Source organism: Epinephelus lanceolatus, chromosome 20 (genome assembly GCF_041903045.1).
Source record: "Epinephelus lanceolatus isolate andai-2023 chromosome 20, ASM4190304v1, whole genome shotgun sequence".
In the NCBI taxonomy this organism is placed as follows: domain Eukaryota; kingdom Metazoa; phylum Chordata; class Actinopteri; order Perciformes; family Serranidae; genus Epinephelus; species Epinephelus lanceolatus.
The window spans coordinates 24889880-24909663 of record NC_135753.1 but is presented as its reverse complement, the minus strand read 5'-3'; the positions used below and the strand labels follow the sequence as shown (position 1 = coordinate 24909663).

Below are 19784 nucleotides of genomic sequence, written 5' to 3'. Positions count from 1 at the left end.
TGAGATTAATAATAAATCTTTCAATGGGTTTTGCCATATTTCTGTTAAAGTCAAAAAGTCCAAACAGCACATCCCTCTAAAACAGCTTAAATTATTTTTTAATATTGTCCGCAATAAAATTACAAATATCACTCCAGAGTCTTTTGACAATGGGGCAGTGCCAAAATAAATGAGTAACAGTTTCAAGCGTTGGGTGTAGTCTTTGTGGTGTGTTCAAATGCAACTGACACAGGGTGACGTGAGGCGACGTAGACGATGCAACAGTTGGCTTTTGTTGCCGCTAGTTCTTTGATATCGGTTTGGTGTGTCAGCACCTTGTACAGAATAACATGGATGGTCATATTAATGTGTATGTGGTCTGAAAATAATTAATTAAACTCTTCTCAAGAATCCTGCTGTCTGTGATTTTATTTGTTAATGAACTAATTGTAAAGATGATGATAATGTAATGAAAGACTACTCATTATGTGTCACTTTACTTTAGGACATAAAAAGGTTAACTAATGGATGGGTTATTGAGTAATGATTCTGTACTGATGAAGTAACTAGTTCACTAATTATTAAGTCGTGATTAACCCCTCTGTGAAATTTGATCATGAGTTAATGAAGAACTGACCATTAACCAATAGTTAGTTCCTCATTAGTTCCTCAGTAGCTACTCCTCTGAAATTTGATCAGGGGTTACTGAAGAACTGCCCATTAACTAATAGTTAGTTCCTCATTAACTACTCTGAAATTTGATCATGAGTTAATGAAGAACTGACCATTAACTAATAGTTAGTTCATCATTAGTTCCTCATTAGTCCCTCAGTAACTACTCTAATTTTATGTACCTTAGTTCCTCAGTGACTACTCATTAGTTCATCATTCGTTCCTCAGTAACTACTCTTATTTTGTGTAGCTTAGTTCCTCAGTAACTACTCATTTGTTCCTCATTAGTTCCTCATTAGTTACTCATTCGTTCCTCATTAGTTCCTCAATAGTTCATCAGTAACTACACTAATTTTGTGTACCGTAGTTCCTCAGTAACTACTCATTAGTTCCTCATTAGTTCCTCATTAGTTCATCAGTAACTACTCTAATTTTGTGTACCGTAGTTCCTCAGTAACTACTCATTAGTTCCTCATTAGTTCCCCAGTAACTACTCTAATTTTGTGTAGCTTAGTTCCTCAGTAACTACTCATTTGTTCCTCATTAGTTCCTCATTAGTTACTCATTGGTTCCTCATTAGTTACTCATTAGTTCCTCATTAGTTCATCAGTAACTACTCTAATTTTGTGTACTGTAGTTCCTCAGTAACTACTCATTAGTTCCTCATTAGTTCCTCATTAGCTCCCCAGTAACTACTCTAATTTTGTGTAGCTTAGTTCCTCAGTAACTACTCATTTGTCCCTCATTAGTTCCTCATTAGTTACTCATTCGTTCCTCATTAGTTACTCATTAGTTCATCAGTAACTACTCTAATTTTGTGTACCGTAGTTCCTCAGTAACTACTCATTAGTTCCTCATTAGTTCCTCATTAGTTCCTCATTAGTTCCTCAGTAACTACTTTAATTTTGTGTACCTTATTGTAAAGTGTTACCGCATTCTCTTGCTCAAGCTTCTCTATCTTGCTCCTGTGTTCGATGGCCATGTCTCTCAGCTCCTTGAGCTCAGCCCAGATGTCAGGGCTGATGTTGGTCTGGCTGCTGCTCTGATCATGGGCTGCTCCGACACCCTGTATCTCAAACTGAACCTCTTCCTGCCTGTTTCCCCCCTCTGTCTCAGTGTCTGTCCCTGTCACCTCTCCACTCTCACCCTGAGCCCACGTCCATTGCAGACAGAGCAACAATGCCAGAAAAACTGCAGCGCTCCTCATTCTGAAATATCACCTGTTTAGACAGCCAGATGCAGTCTGACACGTCTACTTTGATTCCCGTCTTTATATACACGTAAAACAGGTCAGTGAAGAGGCGTATGAGAATCAAACAGATGTCTTTGATAACAAATGTAAAAATACCTCCAAACATCCTTGAACACTGAGCTGATTTTAAAGTAAACATCAAGCAGTTTGAGCTGCGTTATTTTGAAATAATTTGTAATACATGCTTTAAAATAACGTTAAATGTGCTGTATATAACTTTATAGACCTACGACTCAATCAATCCTCCTGCTTATTAACACTGTAGAAACTGTAGAGACTTTGATCTTGTCATCAGAGGGATATTTTTATTACTTATTTTATTCCATATTTTTTATAGTGTGATGTCAAAACTTAATGCAATTGACTGTGGATGTTTTACAGGTGACTTCACAGAGCAAAAAGTAGAAATCCACTAAAAATGGTACGATTATTTGTATCATCAAAGACACCATGGCCTGAAGGGAGAGCCATGTAGACCACATCTCCCTTTTCCAGTTGAAGAATTAATGCATTAGACACAGAGACAAAGGCGTGTTCATCATTTTCATCATAATTACTTATCATTCTCTTCTCATTGTGATAGAGATGAACACCGGCCCAATGTGAAGGGCGGGTCTCCCACACTGTGAATCTGAAGTAGTAGACTCCTCTGACTGGGGCTGTGAAGATACCTGCAGCAGAGGAGAAAATCAGTGAGGGGTCAAAATAGTCTTTGTTCTGTTGAGCGAGGTGTCCTTGTGTTGTTATCTGATGCTTTAACAGGCCTTAAACATGGATTTGTATCAGTAATCTGTGGGAGCTCTTGGTTTTATTCTCTTTCCAGATCATTTGTAAGAAGACAAAGGGATGTTTGTTTTATTGGTTTGACTTAGAAAATTCATACCACAGAAATCTTACTACAGTCACATCTTGCCTTCTGTAAAGAACTCCTTTGCACATTTATGTGTGTAGATAAAAGAGCTGTGTACCTGTAGTTGGGCTGTAGGCCTGGCCGATATTGGTGAAGACTTTACTGAACTTAAGTGTGATCTCAGTGTCGAAGGGTCCAACGGATCCTGCGTCAGTAAGACCAGCTGAGAACGCCACCTTTGGACGGTCTGTGTGAATGAGGAAGATGCAGAGAAAACTTGACTGATGTGCAGTCTATGAACAAATGTCACTGAGAGAATAATTTCCTCCTAATCATATTCAGCTACACAGCACAGTGACACTGCAGTCATTTGGATACTGATAACCAGCAGGCTTTGAATTCTAGTAGAATCAGTAACAGCTGAATATCATCATTTCTGCTTCATTTAGTAACAGTGGTGATAAATATGAATGTCTCTCTGCGTTCTGCTGCTCTGAATATGTTCCTTAGTGTACCCATTCCCTTTTCACAGTCAACATGCTATTTTGACTTAATAATAGTTGATGTAACTTACCTGCATTCTCTCTCTTGAGCTCTGCCACCTCGTTTTCACTGGAGCTCATTCTGGTTTCCAACACTGTCAACACATTTCACTTATTCATCCTAAACTAGTATTATGGTCGTCAGGTTTCACATTTTTCTGGACTTTTGATGACTTTGTTATCCTACCTGTGATCTTGTTTTCACTCGCTGTTAATCTGGCCAGAAGATCTGTGATGACGGGAAACATGTATAATTAGGTTAGTTAATCAACAACCAGATGTAAAACCTCATTCAAATGTAAATGTTTCTGTAAAATCTTTTGACAACTCCTCTGTTACTTTTGCACATCACACCTGAAAGATTTTTACACAACAACATGTTTTCTACCACACTTTAATTTGTAGTTTTTAATTATGTTTTCGTAGCTTACCCATGTTTTCTCTCCTGAGCTCCGCCACCAAATTTTCACTGGTGTTCACTCTGGACTCCAAAACTATGAACATGTTCAATGTTTTCACCCAAAGGTTATCTGTGAGTTTTACTGTGATCGTTGCATCACTAAATATGTTCTTACTGTGAACATAATATACTGTTTTCTCTTTGTAATGATTGTTATAGCTGACCTGTGTTGTCTCTCCTGAGCTCCTCCACCTTGTTGTTGCTGGCGGTTACTGTGGCCCCCAGTACTGCAAAAACATGACACCGAATGCTTAATCATGCCCTCACCTTTATCTTAGTTTCATTCAATATATTCTCATTACATAACACACAGTATTATGCCAAAGTTTACTTTAAGATTTTAAAGCTTAAAAATCAAAAAAGACTCCCGCACACTGTCTCACTGTCCTATTTTTATTTAAGTAACGTTTCGGTCGGTGTGACCTTCATCAGGCATTTCAGGCAGTATCACAACATTTCATATATATATATGTATCAAAAGTGGATGCAATTAACCAATTAGAGGACTGGAGGGCTCAACATATCTGATGAGCACCACCTGTCAGAGAACAACAGCAGTCATTAATAAACAGCCGCATTGCAGTGTCTTGACTTATATTATAAGAAAACATTTTTGTAAACATAGTGTCAAATGACAAAAAATAGAAATATACAAATAAGGGCATTAGTGCCAATTTTCAAAATTTTCATAAAAACATTAATAGTTTAGAGTACAAAAATACAACATTTGTCAACATTATATTCAACAATAACTCATCATTCAATCCTTTTGGAGACAGGGTCTGTAATGTAAAAATCCAGAATGCTTCTCTTCTTTTTAGGAGCTAGTCGTGGTCTCTGCCCTAGGTGGCAACAAAACCTGTTCGATCCCATAAAAGCAGAGGGAGGCCACGTCATGTCTCATGTCATTAAAATGAACTGCCACTGGATAATCTTCATCCTTGCGACATATCGCACTCTTGTGTTCACTGATTCTCTGTTTAAGTTTCCTGGTGGTCTCACCTACGTAGGCGAGGCCACACGGACAGTGAATCATGTACACAACATGAGTGGACGCGTAAGTGATGATACTCTTAATAGGAAACTTTTTTTCCAGTAAGAGGATGAGGAAAGTATGTTGATTTAAAGTTGTTGCACTGTGCGCAATTTCCACATCTATAATTTGCATTCGGAAGAGGACTTAAACGAGTTTGTTGTGGCTGATTATGTTTTTTCTTGTTAGAAAAATTAGCATGAACCAAACGGTCTTTTAGGTTTTATCCTCTTTTGTACACAAATAAAGGTGGATCTTTAAAAATGGAACTGAGCTCCGGGTCTGATTTTAATATATGCCAGTGTTTCATGAATGTAGATTTATCAATATGACTACGAGGAGAGTAAGTAGTGACACAGATGACCGAGAACTGTTTTTCTTTTTTCTGACTTTGTTTAACAGATCGTGTCGAGACTTCTCTAGAGCTGAGTTGTAGGCTTGCTCTACCCAATCATGGGGATAACCCTGTGTGAGAAATTTTGATTTCATTTCAAATGATTTTTCCACAAAATCTTGTGTAGTCTGACAAACTCTCCTCAGTCTATAAAACTGGCTTTTTGGCAAACCCTTCTTAAGTGGAGTGGGAACACATTATAAAGCTTACCTTTGTTCTCTCTCTGGAGTGTCTTGACCACGTCTTCATAGGAGCTCATTCTGGCCTCCAAAACTGTGAACACATGAAACATTTTTATTGTCAAGTAGATTTATATAGATAAAGATTTATATAGATATAGACATGGATATCTACCTGCATTCTTGCTTTCACTGGCTGTCAGTCTGGCCTGTGTGGCTGGGTGTAAAGCATTATATTAGTGCATGAATCTGTGCAGCACTGTGTGACTGACACTCAGTATGTTTTATGTTTCAACCAGATGTAAAACCTCATTTAAATGTAAATGTTTCCACAAAAATTTTAAGCAACACTTCTGTTAATTTTCCACATCACATCTGAGAGAGTTTTACACAACAACATGTTTTCTAATAGGCCTGTAACAGGCGATGTGTATTTTTTGATGGTGTTTATGTAACTTACCTGCATTCTCTCTCTTGAGCTCTGCCACCTCGTTTTCACTGGAGCTCATTCTGGTTTCCAACACTGTCAACACATTTAACATGTTTATTGTAAAACAGAATTATAGTCATCAGTTTCAACCAGATGTAAAACCTCATTTAAATGTAAATGTTTCTAAAAAATCTTTAAGCAACACTTCTGTTTATTTTCCACATCACATCTGAAAGAGTTTTACACAACAACATGTTTTCTACCACACTATAATTTGTACTTTTAATTATGTTTTCGTAGCTTACCCATGTTTTCTCTCCTGAGCTCCTCTACCAAATTTTCACTAGTGTTCACTCTGGACTCCAAAACAGTGAACATGTTTGAATATTTTTTACTAAAAGGTGAATTATTGTATCACAATCTTTTTTATTATAGAGTCCGTTTATGGTAGATGCAGTTACATTTTCTTCTGGAGCTTGACCAAATAGCAAAACTGTCACAAACTGAGTTAATTCAGATTTGAATTAATTTCAATTTCTCAATATAATTAAACTGATGTAAATGTATTTACCTGCATTCTTGCTTTCACTGGCTGTCAGTCTGGCCTGTGTGGCTGGGTGTAAAGCATTATATTAGTGCATGAATCTGTGCAGCACTGTGTGACTGACACTCAGTATGTTTTATGATGTGTATCACCTGCATTCTCTTGCTCCAGCTTCTCTATCTTGCTCCTGTGTTTGATGGCCATGTCTCTCAGCTCCTTGAGCTCAGCCCAGATGTCAGGGCTGATGTTGGTCTGGCTGCTGCTCTGTTCATGGGCTGCTCCGACACCCTGTATCTCAAACTGAACCTCTTCCTGCCTGTTTCCCCCCTCTGTCTCAGTGTCTGTCCCTGTCACCTCTCCACTCTCGCCCTGAGCCCACGTCCATTGCAGACAGAGCAACAACGCCAGAAAAACTGCAGCGCTCCTCATTCTGAAATATCACCTGTTTAGACAGCCAGATGCAGTCTGACACGTCTACTTTGATTCCCATCTTTATATACATGTAAAACAGCTCAGTGAGGAGGCGTATGAGAATCAAATAGATGTCTTTGATAACAAATGTAAAAATACCTCCAAACATCCTTGAACACTGAGCTGATTTTAAAGTCAACATCAAGCAGTTTGAGCTGCGTTATTTTGAAATAATTTGTAATACATGCTTTAAAATAACGTTAAATGTGCTGTATATAACTTTATAGACCTACGAATCAATCAATCCTCCTGTTTATTAACACTGTACAAACTGTAGAGACTTTGATCTTGTCATCAGAGGGATATTTTTATTACTTATTTTATTCCATATTTTTTGTAGTGTGATGTCAAAACTTAATGCAATTGACTGTGGATGTTTTACAGGTGACTTCACAGAGCAAAAAGCAGAAATCCACTAAAAATGTTATGATTACCTGAATTATCATAAACACCATAGCCTGAAGGAAGAGCTATGTAGACCACATCTCCCTTTTCCAGTTGAAGAATTAATGCATTAGACACAGAGACATAGCGGTTATCATTTAGATCAAAACTATACGTCATTCTCTTCTCATTGTGATAGAGATAAGCACCGGTCCAAGCTGAAGAGCGGACCTCCCACACTGTGAATCTGAAGTAGTAGATTCCTCTGACTGGGGCTGTGAAGATACCTGCAGCAGAGGAGAAAATCAGTGAGGGGTCAAAATAGTCTTTGTTCTGTTGAGCGAGGTGTCCTTGTGTTGTTATCTGATGCTTTAACAGGCCTTAAACATGGATTTGTATCAGTAATCTGTGGGAGCTCTTGGTTTTATTCTCTTTCCAGATCATTTGTAAGAAGACAAAGGGATGTTTGTTTTATTGGTTTGACTTAGAAAATTCATACCACAGAAATCTTACTACAGTCACATCTTGCCTTCTGTAAAGAACTCCTTTGCACATTTATGTGTGTAGATAAAAGAGCTGTGTACCTGTAGTTGGGCTGTAGGCCTGGCCGATATTGGTGAAGACTTTACTGAACTTAAGTGTGATCTCAGTGTCGAAGGGTCCAACGGATCCTGCGTCAGTAAGACCAGCTGAGAACGCCACCTTTGGACGGTCTGTGTGAATGAGGAAGATGCAGAGAAAACTTGACTGATGTGCAGTCTATGAACAAATGTCACTGAGAGAATAATTTCCTCCTAATCATATTCAGCTACACAGCACAGTGACACTGCAGTCATTTGGATACTGATAACCAGCAGGCTTTGAATTCTAGTAGAATCAGTAACAGCTGAATATCATCATTTCTGCTTCATTTAGTAACAGTGGTGATAAATATGAATGTCTCTCTGCGTTCTGCTGCTCTGAATATGTTCCTTAGTGTACCCATTCCCTTTTCACAGTCAACATGCTATTTTGACTTAATAATAGTTGATGTAACTTACCTGCATTCTCTCTCTTGAGCTCTGCCACCTCGTTTTCACTGGAGCTCATTCTGGTTTCCAACACTGTCAACACATTTCACTTATTCATCCTAAACTAGTATTATGGTCGTCAGGTTTCACATTTTTCTGGACTTTTGATGACTTTGTTATCCTACCTGTGATCTTGTTTTCACTCGCTGTTACTCTGGCCAGAAGATCTGTGATAAAGGGAAAATTAATAGGCAGGTAGATAGATGATCAACAACCAGATGTAAGAACTCATATTTATTGCAAAAAACAAATCACTCCTCTCACTTTTGGACATCACATCTGAGAGAGTTTTACACAACAACATGTTTTCTAATAGGCCTGTAACAGGCAATGTGTATTTTTTGATGGTGTTTATGTAACTTACCTGCATTCTCTCTCTTGAGCTCTGCCACCTCGTTTTCACTGGAGCTCATTCTGGTTTCCAACACTGTCAACACATTTAACATGTTTATTGTAAAACAGAATTATAGTCATCAGCTTCAACCAGATGTAAAACCTCATTTAAATGTAAATGTTTCTACAAAATCTTTACACAATGCTTCTGTTAATTTTCCACGTCACATCTGAAAGAGTTTTACACAACAACATGTTTTCTACCACAATGTAATTTGTACTTTTTAATTATGTTCAGTAGCTTACCTTTGTTCTCTCTCTGAAGCTCCGTGACTAGATTTTCATAGAAGCTCATTTTGGCCTCCAAAACTGTGAACACATTTAACATTTCTTTTATTGTAAAGTAAGTTTAAGGTAGTTACATTTCATTGTGGAGTTTGACCAAATACTGAGTTACTTCACATTTGAATTAATTCATATCTTTATATATAATTAAACTGATGTAAATGTATCTACCTGCATTCTTGCTTTCACTGGCTGTCAGTCTGGCCTGTGTGGCTGGGTGTAAAGCATTATATTAGTGCATGAATCTGTGCAGCACTGTGTGACTGACACTCAGTATGTTTTATGATGTGTATCACCTGCATTCTCTTGCTCCAGCTTCTCTATCTTGCTCCTGTGTTCGATGGCCATGTCTCTCAGCTCCTTGAGCTCAGCCCAGATGTCAGGGCTGATGTTGGTCTGGCTGCTGCTCTGATCATGGGCTGCTCCGACACCCTGTATCTCAAACTGAACCTCTTCCTGCCTGTTTCCCCCCTCTGTCTCAGCGTCTGTCCCTGTCACCTCTCCACTCTCACCCTGAGCCCACGTCCATTGCAGACAGAGCAACAACGCCAGAAAAACTGCAGCGCTCCTCATTCTGAAATATCACCTGTTTAGACAGCCAGATGCAGTCTGACACGTCTGCTTTGATTCCCGTCTTTATATACACGTAAAACAGCTCAGTGAGGAGGCGTATGAGAATCAAACAGATGTCTTTGATAACAAATGTAAAAATACCTCCAAACATCCTTGAACACTGAGCTGATTTTAAAGTAAACATCAAGCAGTTTGAGCTGCGTTATTTTGAAATAATTTGTAATACATGCTTTAAAATAACGTTAAATGTGCTGTATATAACTTTATAGACCTACATGTATGAGTTGTTTTTTATTATTTATTTTATTTCGTCTAGTTTATTATCCAACGTGTGTACAGTGGCTACCAGGATGCTAGTTCAGCTGGTGCCTACTTTTCTCCATCTTTCCTTGATGTTTCCATCTTAAAACCTCATCTTGGCTAGCTAGCAGCTAGCTCGCTAGTAGTCAGCAGAGGGAGAGTTTACAGACTAGTGAGTTGATTTCCTCATCCTGATGAGTGACTCTCTGGGCCCAGTGATTTACACAGGTAAAACCACTCTATAAAGCAGTTTCACGTTAAAAGTCAGTGTTTTTCTGACACTGTTTTGCATGTTGTAGAGGAGCTGCTAACTGCAGCGGCCAATGAAAACATGAAAACGTGTATCTAGAATCAGTGTTTGGTTTGTCCGTTCTTGGCTACTGTAGAAACCAAGGCGGTGAAACATGGCAATCACCATAGACGAGGATCTGCTCCCTCTGTAGATTTAAACAGCTCATTCTAAGGCAACGAAACCCAGTTCTTATTTTCTGGTGGTTTAACACTTAAGAAAACATGCTGATTATATTGTATTCCATCTCTGCAGATGTATTCCCCTAAACTCTGCACACTGGACCTTTAAATAACTGATTTATGAATCAAGTAAAACGGCTTGTTGTTGGATATTTTTGTCTTTATCAAAGTGGATGCTCTCACAGTACTCTGATACCAGGTTATTCTCACAGTGACCACTGAGTTAAGTGTTTGTCTCACTTGAATGGATGCATGTATGGATTCACAGAATAATGTTGTGTTACTGTAGTGAATATAACATCCTCTTCCTCTTTATAAGACTTTGTTTGATATTGTCAGCAGAGGACTTTCTTATTGTTATTCCTGTCATCTTGTTCAGAACAAGAAAAAAATACACACATACAGATTTTTTTTTTTAATTGCCACACATATTTTTAATATTGTGATGTCAAAACTTAATGCAATTGACTGTGGATGTTTTACAGGTGACTTCACAGAGCAAAAAGTAGAAATCCACTAAAAATGGTACGATTATGCGAATCATCAAAGACACCATGGCCTGAAGGGAGAGCCATGTAGACCACATCTCCCTTTTCCAGTTGAAGAATTAATGCATTAGACACAGAGACAAAGCGGTTATCATTTAGATCAAAACTATACGTCATTCTCTTCTCATTGTGATAGAGATAAGCACCCATCCAAGCTGTAGTGCGGTTGTTCCACACTGTGAATCTGAAGTTGTAGACTCCTCTGACTGGGGCTGTGAAGATACCTGCAGCAGAGGAGAAAATCAGTGAGGGGTCAAAATAGTCTTTGTTCTGTTGAGCGAGGTGTCCTTGTGTTGTTATCTGATGCTTTAACAGGCCTTAAACATGGATTTGTATCAGTAATCTGTGGGAGCTCTTGGTTTTATTCTCTTTCCAGATCATTTGTAAGAAGACAAAGGGATGTTTGTTTTATTGGTTTGACTTAGAAAATTCATACCACAGAAATCTTACTACAGTCACATCTTGCCTTCTGTAAAGAACTCCTTTGCACATTTATGTGTGTAGATAAAAGAGCTGTGTACCTGTAGTTGGGCTGTAGGCCTGGCCGATATTGGTGAAGACTTTACTGAACTTAAGTGTGATCTCAGTGTTGAAGGGTCCAACGTGTCCTGCATCAGTAAGACCAGCTGAGAACGCCACCTTTGGATGGTCTGTGTGAATGAGGAAGATGCAGAGAAAACTTGACTGATGTGCAGTCTATGAACAAATGTCACTGAGAGAATAATTTCCTCCTAATCATATTCACCTACACAGCACAGTGACACTGCAGTCATTTGGATACTGATAACCAGCAGGCTTTGAATTCTAGTAGAATCAGTAACAGCTGAATATCATCATTTCTGCTTCATTTAGTAACAGTGGTGATAAATATGAATGTCTCTCTGCGTTCTGCTGCTCTGAATATGTTCCTTAGTGTAACCATTCCCTTTTCACAGTCAACATGATATTTTGACTTAATAATAGTTGATGTAACTTACCTGCATTCTCTCTCTTGAGCTCTGCCACCTCGTTTTCACTGGAGCTCATTCTGGTTTCCAACACTGTCAACACATTTCACTTATTCATCCTAAACTAGTATTATAGTCGTCAGGTTTCACATTTTTCTGGACTTTTGATGACTTTGTTTTCATACCTGTGATCTTGTTTTCACTCGCTGTTACTCTGGCCAGAAGATCTATGATGACGGGAAAATGAATCGGAGGGTTAGTTGAGCAACCAGATGTAAAACCTCATGCAAATGTAAATGTTTCTGCAAAAATGTTTCTTTTGACAACTCCTCTGTTACTTCTGCACATCACACCTGAAAGATTTTTACACAACAACATGTTTTCTACCACACTTTAATTTGTAGTTTTTAATTATGTTTTCGTAGCTTACCCATGTTTTCTCTCCTGAGCTCCGCCACCAAATTTTCACTGGTGTTCACTCTGGACTCCAAAACTATGAACATGTTCAATGTTTTCACCCAAAGGTTATCTGTGAGTTTTACTGTGATCATTGCATCACTAAATATGTTCTTACTGTGGACATAATATACTGTTTTCACTTTGTAATGATTGTTATAGCTGACCTGTGTTGTCTCTCCTGAGCTCCTCCACCTTGTTGTTGCTGGCGGTTACTGTGGCCCCCAGTACTGCAAAAACATGACACCGAATGCTTAATCATGCCCTCACCTTTATCTTAGTTTCATTCAATATATTCTCATTACATAACACAAAATATTATGCCAAAGTTTACTTTTAGATTTTAAAGCTTACCTTTGTTCTCTCTCTGGTGTCTTGACCACGTCTTCATAGGAGCTCATTCTGGCCTCCAAAACTGTGAACACATGAAACATTTTTATTCTCAAGTAGATATATTTAGATATAGATATAGACACCGATATTTACCTACATTCTTGCTTTCACTGGCTGTCAGTCTGGCCTGTGTGGCTGGGTGTAAAGCATTATATTAGTGCATGAATCTGTGCAGCACTGTGTGACTGACACTCAGTATGTTTTATGATGTGTATCACCTGCATTCTCTTGCTCCAGCTTCTCTATCTTGCTCCTGTGTTTGATGGCCATGTCTCTCAGCTCCTTGAGCTCAGCCCAGATGTCAGGGCTGATGTTGGTCTGGCTGCTGCTCTGATCATGGGCTGCTCCGACACTCTGTATCTCAAACTGAACCTCTTCCTGCCTGTTTCCCCCCTCTGTCTCAGTGTCTGTCCCTGTCACCTCTCCACTCTCACCCTGAGCCCACGTCCACTGCAGACAGAGCAACAGCGCCAGAAAAACTGCAGCGCTCCTCATTATGAAATATCACCTGTTTAGACAGCCAGATGCAGTCTGACACGTCTACTTTGATTCCCGTCTTTATATACACGTAAAACAGCTCAGTGAAGAGGCGTATGAGAATCAAACAGATGTCTTTGATAACAAATTTAAAAATAGCTCCAAACATCCTTGAACACTGAGCTGATTTTAAAGTCAACACATAGTTTGTATTATGGTTATTTTTCTACAATAATTTGTAACTAGTCCATACCCATTGAGTACAGCCTACCATACCATGACTAGGCCTAGATAAGAATTTAGCTCTGTAGCGCCCCCATTTTGTTTGATGGGGTCAATAATAGAGGGGTCCCCTCAGATTATGTGTGGTCATATGCCTACAAAGTTGTGTGGTAATCGGCAAAACCCTTGAGATGTTATACACCTTTATGTGATGAGCCACGCCCTCCGCAATATTCATTGCCTTATAGAAGCTCAGTTTTAGTAAGTTTTCCAACTTTTGCCAAGAGGGCACTTTAGATATTGGTCCCTAGATTATGTTCACTGAGTTTCATGCAAATCGGTCAAACTTCCTAGGAAGAGATCGATTTTCAGTGTTTTTCAAAAAAATCAAAATGGCGGACAATCTGTATAACTGGAAGTTATGGGTTCTTGAGGCAAATTTGTTCCTCATGAGGAGAGGCATCTCTGTGCAAAGTTTCTTGTCTCTACGACATACGGGGCATGAGATATGCCCATTCAAAGTTTGCAATTTCAATCGGTTACTGTAGCGCCCCCCTTTGGCCAATTGATGTGATATTGCTTCATTCGCATCCTCCCATGACCCTCTACCACTGTGCCAAATTTCACATGGATTGACCAAGTCAGTGAGGAGAAAAACGTGGAACAGACACACAGACAGAGTTTTCATCATTATTAAGATGTACTGTACAGTACAGGCCAAAAGTTTGGACACACCTTCTCATTCAATGCGTTTTCTTTATTTTCATGACTATTTACATTGTAGATTCTCACTGACGGCATCAAAACTATGAATGAACACATGTGGAGTTATGTACTTAACAAAAAAAGGTGAAATAACTGAAAACATGTTTTATATTCTAGTTTCTTCAAAATAGCCACCCTTTGCTCTGATTACTGCTTTGCACACTCTTGGCATTCTCTCCATGAGCTTCAAGAGGTAGTCACCTGAAATGGTTTTCCAACAGTCTTGAAGGAGTTCCCAGAGGTGTTTAGCACTTGTTGGCCCCTTTGCCTTCACTCTGCGGTCCAGCTCACCCCAAACCATCTCGATTGGGTTCAGGTCCGGTGACTGTGGAGGCCAGGTCATCTGCCGCAGCACTCCATCACTCTCCTTCTTGGTCAAATAGCCCTTACACAGCCTGGAGGTGTGTTTGGGGTCATTGTCCTGTTGAAAAATAAATGATCGTCCAACTAAACGCAAACCGGATGGGATGGCATGTCGCTGCAGGATGCTGTGATAGCCATGCTGGTTCAGTGTGCCTTCAATTTTGAATAAATCCCCAACAGTGTCACCAGCAAAACACCCCCACACCATCACACCTCCTCCTCCATGCTTCACAGTGGGAACCAGGCATGTGGAATCCATCCGTTCACCTTTTCTGCGTCTCACAAAGACACGGCGGTTGGAACCAAAGATCTCAAATTTGGACTCATCAGACCAAAGCACAGATTTCCACTGGTCTGATGTCCATTCCTTGTGTTTCTTGGCCCAAACAAATCTCTTCTGCTTGTTGCCTCTCCTTAGCAGTGGTTTCCTAGCAGCTATTTGACCATGAAGGCCTGATTGGCGCAGTCTCCTCTTAACAGTTGTTCTAGAGATGGGTCTGCTGCTAGAACTCTGTGTGGCATTCATCTGGTCTCTGATCTGAGCTGCTGTTAACTTGCGATTTCTGAGGCTGGTGACTCGGATGAACTTATCCTCAGAAGCAGAGGTGACTCTTGGTCTTCCTTTCCTGGGTCGGTCCTCATGTGTGCCAGTTTCGTTGTAGCGCTTGATGGTTTTTGCGACTCCACTTGGGGACACATTTAAAGTTTTTGCAATTTTCCGGACTGACTGACCTTCATTTCTTAAAGTAATGATGGCCACTCGTTTTTCTTTAGTTAGCTGATTGGTTCTTGCCATAATATGAATTTTAACAGTTGTCCAATAGGGCTGTCGGCTGTGTATTAACCTGACTTCTGCACAGCACAACTGATGGTCCCAACCCCATTGATAAAGCAAGAAATTCCACTAATTAACCCTGATAAGGCACACCTGTGAAGTGGAAACCATTTCAGGTGACTACCTCTTGAAGCTCATGGAGAGAATGCCAAGAGTGTGCAAAGCAGTAATCAGAACAAAGGGTGGCTATTTTGAAGAAACTAGAATATAAAACATGTTTTCAGTTATTTCACCTTTTTTTGTTAAGTACATAACTCCACATGTGTTCATTCATAGTTTTGATGCCTTCAGTGAGAATCTACAATGTAAATAGTCATGAAAATAAAGAAAACGCATTGAATGAGAAGGTGTGTCCAAACTTTTGGCCTGTACTGTATATAACTGTATAGACTTATAAATCATTCAAACAAGCAATTAATCAATCAATCAATCAATTTTTTATTTGTCTCATAGAATTATATAAGGTACAACTCCATTAAAATGTGCTCCATCAGCTCCTTTAACTTTTGCACTGTAATTTAGCTCTTTTTTTTAATCTTCCTACATTGATCGCTGCTGCTTTGTAATTGTCCCTGTTTCATGGATGGTCCTGGTAATCCATGGTTTCTGGTCATGGAATGATTAAACTGTCCACACATCCTGACCCTGCCAGCTTTATGGTCACTCCACCCGAACACGGGCAGCGATTCCACTCTGCAGCCGGCTCTGCACGGTGTCCAGCAGTGATCCACAGCAGGAACAGGACAGCACCTCACATTCCCACCAATACACCAGTCTGTATTCACCCTAAAGCACACGTCTCCCCTCCTTCTCTTGCCATGACATCCTCTTCCTATTTATTAGCACTAGAATGTATCTTCCAAACTGTAGAGACTTTGATCTTGTCATCAGAGGGATATTTCATTACATATTTTTTATAGTGTGATTTGGAAACTTAATGCAATTGACTGTGGATGTTTTACAGGTGACTTCACAGAGCAAAAAGTAGAAATCTGCTAAAAATGGTACGATTATACAAATCATCAAACATACCATGACCTGGATGGAGAGTCATGTAGACCACATCTTCCTTTTCCAGTTGAAGAATTAATGCATTAGACACAGACACATAGGCTTGTTCATCATTGTAATCGTAACTAAGTGTCATTCTCTTCTCATCGTGATAGAGATAAGCACCCATCCAAGCTGTAGTGCGGTTGTTCCACACTGTGAATCTGAAGTAGTAGACTCCTCTGACTGGGGCTGTGAAGATATTGTTTATAGTGTGATGTAAAAACTTAATGCAATTGACTGTGGATGTTTTACAGGTGACTTCACAGAGCAAAAAGTAGAAATCCACTAAAAATGGTACGATTATGCAAATCATCCTTGATAGTACGGCCTGGATGGAGAGTCATGTAGACCACATCTCCCTTTTCCAGTTGAAGAACTAATGCATTAGACACGGAGACATGAGAGGATTCAGCATTGTAATCTTCATTAAATGCCATACTCTTCTCATTGTGATAGAGATGAGCACCGAACCAAGTTGAAGTGCTGACCCCCCACACAGTATATCTGAAGTAGTAGACTCCTCTGACTGGGGCTGTGAAGATACCTGCAGCAGAGGAGAAAATCAGTCAGGGGTCAAAATAGTCTTTGATCTGTTGAGCGAGGTGTCCTTGTGTTGTTATCTGATGCTTTAACAGGCCTTAAACATGGATTTGTATCAGTAATCTGTGGGAGCTCTTGGTTTTATTCTCTTTCCAGATCATTTGTAAGAAGACAAAGGGATGTTTGTTTTATTGGTTTGACTTAGAAAATTCATACCACAGAAATCTTACTACAGTCACATCTTGCCTTCTGTAAAGAACTCCTTTGCACATTTATGTGTGTAGATAAAAGAGCTGTGTACCTGTAGTTGGGCTGTAGGCCTGGCCGATATTGGTGAAGACTTTACTGAACTTAAGTGTGATCTCAGTGTTGAAGGGTCCAACGTGTCCTGCATCAGTAAGACCAGCTGAGAACGCCACCTTTGGATGGTCTGTGTGAATGAGGAAGATGCAGAGAAAACTTGACTGATGTGCAGTCTATGAACAAATGTCACTGAGAGAATAATTTCCTCCTAATCATATTCAGCTACACAGCACAGTGACACTGCAGTCATTTGGATACTGATAACCAGCAGGCTTTGAATTCTAGTAGAATCAGTAACAGCTGAATATCATCATTTCTGCTTCATTTAGTAACAGTGGTGATAAATATGAATGTCTCTCTGCGTTCTGCTGCTCTGAATATGTTCCTTAGTGTACCCATTCCCTTTTCACAGTCAACATGCTATTTTGACTTAATAATAGTTGATGTAACTTACCTGCATTCTCTCTCTTGAGCTCTGCCACCTCGTTTTCACTGGAGCTCATTCTGGTTTCCAACACTGTCAACACATTTAACATGTTTATTGTAAAACAGAATCATAGTCATCAGCTTCAACCAGATGTAAAACCTCATTTAAATGTAAATGTTTCTACAAAATCTTTTGCCAACTCCTCTGTGACTTTTATAGTTTTACACAACAACATGTTTTCTACCACACTATAATTTGTACTTTTTAATTATGTTTTCGTAGCTTACCCATGTTTTCTCTCCCGAGCTCCGCCACCAAATTTTCACTGGTGTTCACTCTGGACTCCAAAACTATGAACATGTTCAATGTTTTCACCCAAAGGTTATCTGTGAGTTTTACTGTGATTGTTGCATCACTAAATATGTTCTTACTGTGAACATAATATACTGTTTTCACTTTGTAATGATTGTTATAGCTGACCTGTGTTGTCTCTCCTGAGCTCCTCCACCTTGTTGTTGCTGGCGGTTACTGTGGCCCCCAGTACTGCAAAAACATGACACTGAATGCTTAATCATGCCCTCACCTTTATCTTAGTTTCATTCAATATATTCTCATTACATAACACACAGTATTATGCCAAAGTTTACTTTTAGATTTTAAAGCTTACCTTTGTTCTCTCTCTGGAGTGTCTTGACCACGTCTTCATAGGAACTCATTCTGGCCTCCAAAACTGTGAACACATGAAACATTTTTATTGTCAAGTAGATTTATATAGATATAGATATAGATATAGATATAGACATGGATATTTACCTGCATTCTTGCTTTCACTGGCTGTCAGTCTGGCCTGTGTGGCTGGGTGTAAAGCATTATATTAGTGCATGAATCTGTGCAGCACTGTGTGACTGACACTCAGTATGTTTTATGATGTGTATCACCTGCATTCTCTTGCTCCAGCTTCTCTATCTTGCTCTTGCTGTTCCTCAGCTCCACCTTTTGTTCGATGGCCATGTCTCTCAGCTCCTTGAGCTCAGCCCAGATGTCAGGGGTGATGTTGGTCTGGCTGCTGCTCTGATCATGGGCTGCTCCGACACCCTGTATCTCAAACTGAACCTCTTCCTGCCTGTTTCCCCCCTCTGTCTCAGTGTCTGTCCCTGTCACCTCTCCACTCTCACCCTGAGCCCACGTCCATTGCAGACAGAGCAACAATGCCAGAAAAACTGCAGCGCTCCTCATTCTGAACGATCACCTGTTTAGACAGCCAGATGCAGTCTGACACGTCTGCTTTGATTCCCGTCTTTATATACACGTAAAACAGCTCAGTGAAGAGGCGTATGAGAATCAAACAGATGTCTTTGATAACAAATGTAAAAATACCTCCAAACATCCTTGAACACTGAGCTGAATTTAAAGTAAACATCAAGCAGTTTGAGCTGCGTTATTTTGAAATAATTTGTAATACATGCTTTAAAATAAAATTAAAGGTACTGTATTTAACTTTATAGACCTACATGTATGAGTTGTTTTTTATTATTTATTTTATTTCGTCTAGTTTATTATCCAACGTGTGTACAGTGGCTACCAGGATGCTAGTTCAGCTGGTGCCTACTTTTCTCCATCTTTCCTTGATGTTTCCATCTTAAAACCTCATCTTGGCTAGCTAGCAGCTAGCTCGCTAGTAGTCAGCAGAGGGAGAGTTTACAGACCAGTGAGTTGATTTCCTCATCCTGATGAGTGACTCTCTGGGCCCAGTGATTTACACAGGTAAAACCACTCTATAAAGCAGTTTCACGTTAAAAGCCAGTATTTTTCTGACACTGTTTTGCATGTTGTAGAGGAGCTGCTAACTACAGCGGCCAATGAAAACATGAAAACGTGTATCTAGAATCAGTGTTTGGTTTGTCCGTTCTTGGCTACTGTAGAAACCAAGGCGGTGAAACATGGCAATCACCATAGACGAGGATCTGCTCCCTCTGTAGATTTAAACAGCTCATTCTAAGGCAACGAAACCCAGTTCTTATTTTCTGGTGGTTTAACACTTAAGAAAACATGCTGATTATATTGTATTCCATCTCTGCAGATGTATTCCCCTAAACTCTGCACACTGGACCTTTAAATAACTGATTTATGAATCAAGTAAAACGGCTTGTTGTTGGATATTTTTGTCTTTATC

General features: G+C 39.5%; 5 protein-coding genes across 7 annotated transcripts in view; 1 reads left to right on the top strand and 4 right to left on the bottom strand.

Annotated features, from left to right (window-relative positions):
* pkd1l1 (polycystin 1 like 1, transient receptor potential channel interacting) overlaps window positions 1-19784 on the top strand; it is a 99779-nt gene that overhangs the window by 49442 nt on the left and 30553 nt on the right. The gene's annotated exons all lie outside the window — the stretch shown is intronic.
* Window positions 2188-6802, bottom strand: LOC144458915 (uncharacterized). Of its 2 annotated transcripts, XM_078162745.1 has the most exons (8): window positions 6488-6802; window positions 6363-6404; window positions 5393-5455; window positions 3920-3982; window positions 3727-3789; window positions 3328-3390; window positions 2872-3000; window positions 2188-2574 (listed from the first exon to the last, which is right to left on the bottom strand). In XM_078162745.1, the coding sequence occupies exons 1-8, from the start codon at window positions 6762-6764 to the stop codon at window positions 2291-2293; spliced, it is 984 nt and encodes a 327-aa protein (XP_078018871.1). In that variant the 5' UTR covers window positions 6765-6802; the 3' UTR covers window positions 2188-2290. The 2 variants fall into 2 exon arrangements, with proteins under 2 accessions (XP_078018871.1, XP_078018872.1); XM_078162746.1 differs by lacking the exons at window positions 3920-3982; window positions 5393-5455; window positions 6363-6404.
* Window positions 7098-9564, bottom strand: LOC144458916 (uncharacterized). The gene is made up of 8 exons (XM_078162747.1): window positions 9235-9564; window positions 9110-9151; window positions 8900-8962; window positions 8625-8687; window positions 8386-8427; window positions 8231-8293; window positions 7775-7903; window positions 7098-7477 (listed from the first exon to the last, which is right to left on the bottom strand). Exons 1-8 carry the CDS (start codon window positions 9509-9511, stop codon window positions 7197-7199), a joined length of 960 nt encoding a protein of 319 aa, XP_078018873.1. The 5' UTR covers window positions 9512-9564; the 3' UTR covers window positions 7098-7196.
* Window positions 10685-13142, bottom strand: LOC144458878 (uncharacterized). Its single transcript, XM_078162636.1, has 5 exons — window positions 12845-13142; window positions 12208-12270; window positions 11808-11870; window positions 11352-11480; window positions 10685-11054 (listed from the first exon to the last, which is right to left on the bottom strand). Exons 1-5 carry the CDS (start codon window positions 13119-13121, stop codon window positions 10774-10776), a joined length of 813 nt encoding a protein of 270 aa, XP_078018762.1. The 5' UTR covers window positions 13122-13142; the 3' UTR covers window positions 10685-10773.
* On the bottom strand, window positions 15703-18867 carry LOC144458936 (uncharacterized). 2 transcript variants are annotated; one of them, XM_078162820.1, is made up of 8 exons: window positions 18550-18867; window positions 18425-18466; window positions 18279-18341; window positions 18092-18154; window positions 17899-17961; window positions 17639-17701; window positions 17183-17311; window positions 15703-16885 (listed from the first exon to the last, which is right to left on the bottom strand). In XM_078162820.1, the coding sequence occupies exons 1-8, from the start codon at window positions 18845-18847 to the stop codon at window positions 16602-16604; spliced, it is 1005 nt and encodes a 334-aa protein (XP_078018946.1). In that variant the 5' UTR covers window positions 18848-18867; the 3' UTR covers window positions 15703-16601. The 2 variants fall into 2 exon arrangements, with proteins under 2 accessions (XP_078018946.1, XP_078018947.1); XM_078162821.1 differs by lacking the exons at window positions 18092-18154; window positions 18279-18341; window positions 18425-18466.

Bases quoted from the DNA above. Each gene is read 5' to 3' on its own strand.
- LOC144458878 (XM_078162636.1), bottom strand. From the start codon at position 13,121: ATGAGGAGCGCTGCAGTTTTTCTGGCGCTGTTGCTCTGTCTGCAGTGG. The intron at 12,271-12,844 runs GTGATACACATC...ACATGTTCATAG, and splicing joins GCTGGAGCAAGAGAATGCAG to TTTTGGAGTCCAGAGTGAAC. The intron at 11,055-11,351 runs GTACACAGCTCT...CCTCTGCTGCAG, and splicing joins GGCCTACAGCCCAACTACAG to GTATCTTCACAGCCCCAGTC.
- LOC144458916 (XM_078162747.1), bottom strand. From the start codon at position 9,511: ATGAGGAGCGCTGCAGTTTTTCTGGCGTTGTTGCTCTGTCTGCAATGG. The intron at 8,428-8,624 runs GTAAGTTACATA...CCTTTATCACAG, and splicing joins GCTCAAGAGAGAGAATGCAG to ATCTTCTGGCCAGAGTAACA. The intron at 8,294-8,385 runs GTAGGATAACAA...ATGTGTTGACAG, and splicing joins GAGTGAAAACAAGATCACAG to TGTTGGAAACCAGAATGAGC.
- LOC144458915 (XM_078162745.1), bottom strand. From the start codon at position 6,764: ATGAGGAGCGCTGCAGTTTTTCTGGCGTTGTTGCTCTGTCTGCAATGG. The intron at 5,456-6,362 runs GTAAATACATTT...ATGTGTTCACAG, and splicing joins CAGTGAAAGCAAGAATGCAG to TTTTGGAGGCCAGAATGAGC. The intron at 2,575-2,871 runs GTACACAGCTCT...CCTCTGCTGCAG, and splicing joins GGCCTACAGCCCAACTACAG to GTATCTTCACAGCCCCAGTC.
- LOC144458936 (XM_078162820.1), bottom strand. From the start codon at position 18,847: ATGAGGAGCGCTGCAGTTTTTCTGGCATTGTTGCTCTGTCTGCAATGG. The intron at 17,312-17,638 runs GTAAGTTACATC...TCATTCACACAG, and splicing joins GCTCAAGAGAGAGAATGCAG to ACCATCCAAAGGTGGCGTTC. The intron at 16,886-17,182 runs GTACACAGCTCT...CCTCTGCTGCAG, and splicing joins GGCCTACAGCCCAACTACAG to GTATCTTCACAGCCCCAGTC.